Source organism: Teleopsis dalmanni, chromosome 2, assembly GCF_002237135.1.
Source record: "Teleopsis dalmanni isolate 2A chromosome 2, ASM223713v2, whole genome shotgun sequence".
Taxonomy (NCBI): Eukaryota; Metazoa; Arthropoda; class Insecta; order Diptera; family Diopsidae; genus Teleopsis; species Teleopsis dalmanni.
The window spans coordinates 83,693,498-83,697,817 of NC_051847.1; the positions used below are offsets into that span (position 1 = coordinate 83,693,498).

At 27.1% G+C, this 4,320-nt stretch overlaps 1 protein-coding gene across 1 annotated transcript in view; it reads right to left on the minus strand.

The window, feature by feature from the left end:
• Positions 1-2,501: 2,501 nt before the first annotated feature.
• LOC119685794 (uncharacterized protein DDB_G0287625) overlaps positions 2,502-4,320 on the minus strand; it is a gene marked incomplete in the record, with an annotated part of 3,346 nt that continues 1,527 nt past the window's right edge. The window contains 2 exon segments of the mRNA XM_038100175.1: positions 2,502-2,728; positions 3,914-4,249. Of these exon segments, the coding sequence (XP_037956103.1) occupies positions 2,521-2,728; positions 3,914-4,249 (544 nt within the window).

The following is a 4,320-nucleotide window of genomic DNA, read 5'->3' on the forward strand; positions in this document are numbered from 1 at the left end:
TTTTTTTTTTCATTTTCTATTAAGAAGCATTTATATATGTACTTTTTTATTTAATTTTTTATATTTTAAAAATCGTTTTATATTTTATTACTTTATTTTTATTTTATTTAGTTATATGCAATTTCAATTTATCATTTATTAATATTCAGTTCTATAAAAAAAAATCTTTGTTAAGAGAACAAAATATATTAAATTATAAATTAAATATATATAGTACATACATACATTTATGTTTAAGTTTCAGTATAATATAATATTGATAAAGTATGTCAGCTAAAAAATAGTATGTCTAAAATATAAAACTTAATAAAATACTGTATTCTGTGTTTAATTTCAATAATAATTTTTTAAATATTTAATAAATGAAGTACTCATATTTTTGTACGTAAGAAAAAAATACAAACATTAAGAAAAACAAAAACTATTTAACATTTTAAATAAATAATTAAAACTATATATCTTAAACATTTCAAAATATTTGTTTTAAAATAAAAAATTGATTGTACTCCTCTTCAAATCAAATCTATTGCATCTATCGGATCTATTACAGACAAATACGGAGGCGAGTGCGTTATATGGTACATCACTTTGCATTGTCATAAATCGTGAATAAAATATATAAAATGATGGGTCTAATTAACAATATATCTAGTAAGAAATTTCTTTCAGTTTTTCACTTAATTCAATTGTCCTGTCTGAAGCAATTTTATCACTAACGATTGTAATCCCTTGAATGATCTATTTTATCATGAGTTGAATTTATTTAGGGGTCTTTGAGTTATGCTATTGATTTTATAAATGTTTATTCTTTAGCCTAACATATATTCTGACAAACATTTATAACATATAACATAGATAGAAGAGCACTTGTTTCAAAAGTGTGTAATTCGGTGTTAGCATGAGAGTCCTCAGAATCAAACTATTTTACGACTTTGTCCCTGACATATCTTAGTAATTTCAATCTAAGTCTTATAATAATTTAGTGGCGTATCGATAGAGTTCATATATTTTGTATAAAAAAAAGATTTCTTATATCACACCTTTAAATATATCCAAATATCGGTGATGACGAATTTCTAACAATATTCGAAGCAGCTGTAGGTCACGAATTTATACATTTACATAAATAATATGAAATGTTTTAATTCAAGATTTAAATTTAAGATGAAAGATTCCCAATCATTTCAAAGTTATATTCTAATCAAAGTTGGAGGTTTCTTAAGGTGTACTTAACAATATTTTTAAGAAACTGTAACAGTAAAAATTTTTTCTTTTACTTTTTTTTTAATTTGGAGTAAAAAATATTTCTATTATAACAAGTTGTCTATGAACTTGATAAATTGATATTCAGATATCTGAGTTGGTGAATCAGCACCTTTACTCTATTTTATCTGTGGACAGTTTTAAGTCACACTAAGAATAACTGAATACGGGGCTTTATAATATGATGGAACTGATGTCTTTGTATCTGCCTGTGTTTATCAAATTTCGTTGTATTTTAAGGATGCTGAGAGTTGGATTATTGTGACTGTCAATTATATTGTCTATGAAAAGCTACTATTTAAGGTACCTATGAATTTAAAACTTCAGTTTTTCAGACTGAAGTTTTAAAGATAAGAAACGTATTTCAAGCCACATTAAGCATAACTGTAAAGTTTTTCGTTGATAGCCTAGCAGCTCTTCATTCTTTTATTATAAAATCAAAACTAGTAACGAGGTGTACGCCAGAAATCGGCAGACGAAATCATCAAGCAGACATCATTCTCATACAGGTTCCTGGTCATGGGGACATTAAAAAAGCAGCCTGGCATGATCTTTTTATAGTTGTCTCTATAGATATACTGACATATGTTATCAAAAAAATCTTTAAAAAAGGCACTTGTATCAATTTCCTGCAGCTACCTATAATTAGGTGGAAGTCATTTACCACATGTAAAGGAAAGGAAGGAAACAGTCAGATTTCCAGTCAGTGGTTGAACTCAATAGACTAGAGCTGCAACACTGGGAGTTCTGACACCATCATCGCTTCAAAACCATTTTTGTGGCTGTAAGTACACAGCCTACAGTATATTGACAGCATATCGTTTACTGTTGAAACTTACTTAACAGTGCACCTATTCCATACTATGACGCTAATTGTAGTTCATTAAGGTCACTGGTATGTGAGATCTCAGGTGAGAATCTGCACTTTCCATTCAAAATTCATTGTAGAAGTTGCAGAAACTTTAACTGAGACATAATCACAAAAGAAATCGGTTTTTAGAAAAGTTCCTTCTGAATAGTTTGTCAGACTACTTATTAATAAGAATGAAAGATTTGTTTAAGTACAGAAACTCAAATGGATCAAATGGATTTACCTACGGAAATAAGGATAAATTAAACTTTTATGTATATTAAATAAATAAAAAATATCATTTAATTTTTATATATAAATATTTATGTTTTTATTATAAAATTTTTAAATTCATGATATGAAATTTCGAAATTGAATACAGTTCGTTTTGTGGAACCGTGAACTGCCTATTGCTTATTTCCAGCACGATTGGCCATTCCATCATTATGTTCTTGATTTACACTACTTCCAGTATTTTTTGAACCCAATTCAGTTGAAGCGTCTTTGTTGTCAGCTGTATTATCATTGGATGGGGCAACTGAAACGACATTATTATCTCGATCGAACAGATAACTGCCACCTAAAGGACGGGGCGGGCGGCCGCCGTAGGCAGAGCTAAAAGTGGAGAAAGTAAAACAAACCTTTTCTTAATGTTTTTATCAATTCTTTTCTTTAAAAATGTGTATTTATTTTAATAGAAGAATTAGAAAATTTAAAATAAAAGAAGATTCTTATGAGAAAAGGTTATAATTAATTGTGAGCAAAAAGATTCAAGAAATTATTGCAAAGAATTTTGATTGTTTATTATAATATATTATTTACTCTGAATTCTGAAGAAAAGAAAAATATGCGGATACAACCCAAAATATAATTCCATATTATATGTTATATACATATATCCAAATTGATAAAATTATTATTTTAAATAGATTTATTTATAATATAGGCGTTTAAATTTTGATCTAGCTTGCTCTCTTCTTTCTGTTTTGTAAGAACTTGTAATCAGAATCTTCAGTACCATTCGTAAAAAGTTCATCTGGATATATACGTTCAACATAGCTCAGATTCTCAATTTCGTTACATAGTTGAATTATCTCCATTTTCACCTTGGGTCAAATATTCTTAGTAAGACCATCCTCTTGAATATTAGCATCTTGCCCTTAAAAATATCTGTTATTTGTATAATTTCGAGCTGTAACACATAGTGGGCACTTTTGTGTTATTAGTTTGGACTAAGTACCAAAAACTATAGCTAGAGAATAGCTTGAATTCGTTACTTTATGATATTTTTTATTTTATTACTCCAAGGTATCAGAAGTTGAAATATCTGGTCACCAAAGTAAAGATTTTGAGTGATTGGTCTCATGCTTATAGAGCAAAGTATCAATTATTTCATTTTAACCTTATTTATTGTGAAGACATTATTATTATAACTATATAACATATTATTATAACTATAATAATAATAATTATAATAATATAATAATAAAATTATTAAAATAATTATTATACTTATAATAATATGTTATACAATTATATCATATATACATATATCATAATTATAATCATATATTCTGTTTTATGGATTTCATCTGCTTTTAGTTTTTTATATTACATTATATAATTTTATATATATTATTATTTATCTAGTAATAATAAGTATTTTTAAATGTTTTTTTTTAATTTATATTATAATATTTTGTTTGTTATTGTTGTATAATTACTGAATATTATAATATATTTTTCGAATTACTTCTATTTAGTGTTCTTGCTTTTACTTACAAACCAATTACGACTCACCTCTGTTGATCTCTCTCTCTATCCCTATCACTTCTGGTATTTTTATCATTTTCGTTCATATAGGTCCAACCATTTTGGTTTGGACTAGAATTAGTAGGCCCATTATTGTTACTATTATTACTATTATTATTTATAGGTAAGTAACCATTATTGGTTTGACTATTACTGTTTATAGGTTGTGAAGACACTTTCGTTGGATTTGTGTCATCATAAGGACAATTCGTTACTCGTACTCCACAGCGAGTGCTTTGTCCCTCTTCCGGTAAGTAACGTCTATCTTTATTATCTGTTGCAAAATAATATCCGCGGCCTGACTTATCGAATCCAGATTGACCTCTTATAATAGATTAACACATACGAACATAAAAAGTGTGTGTATTTGTAAATGTAGTTTTATGGAGGTGCGT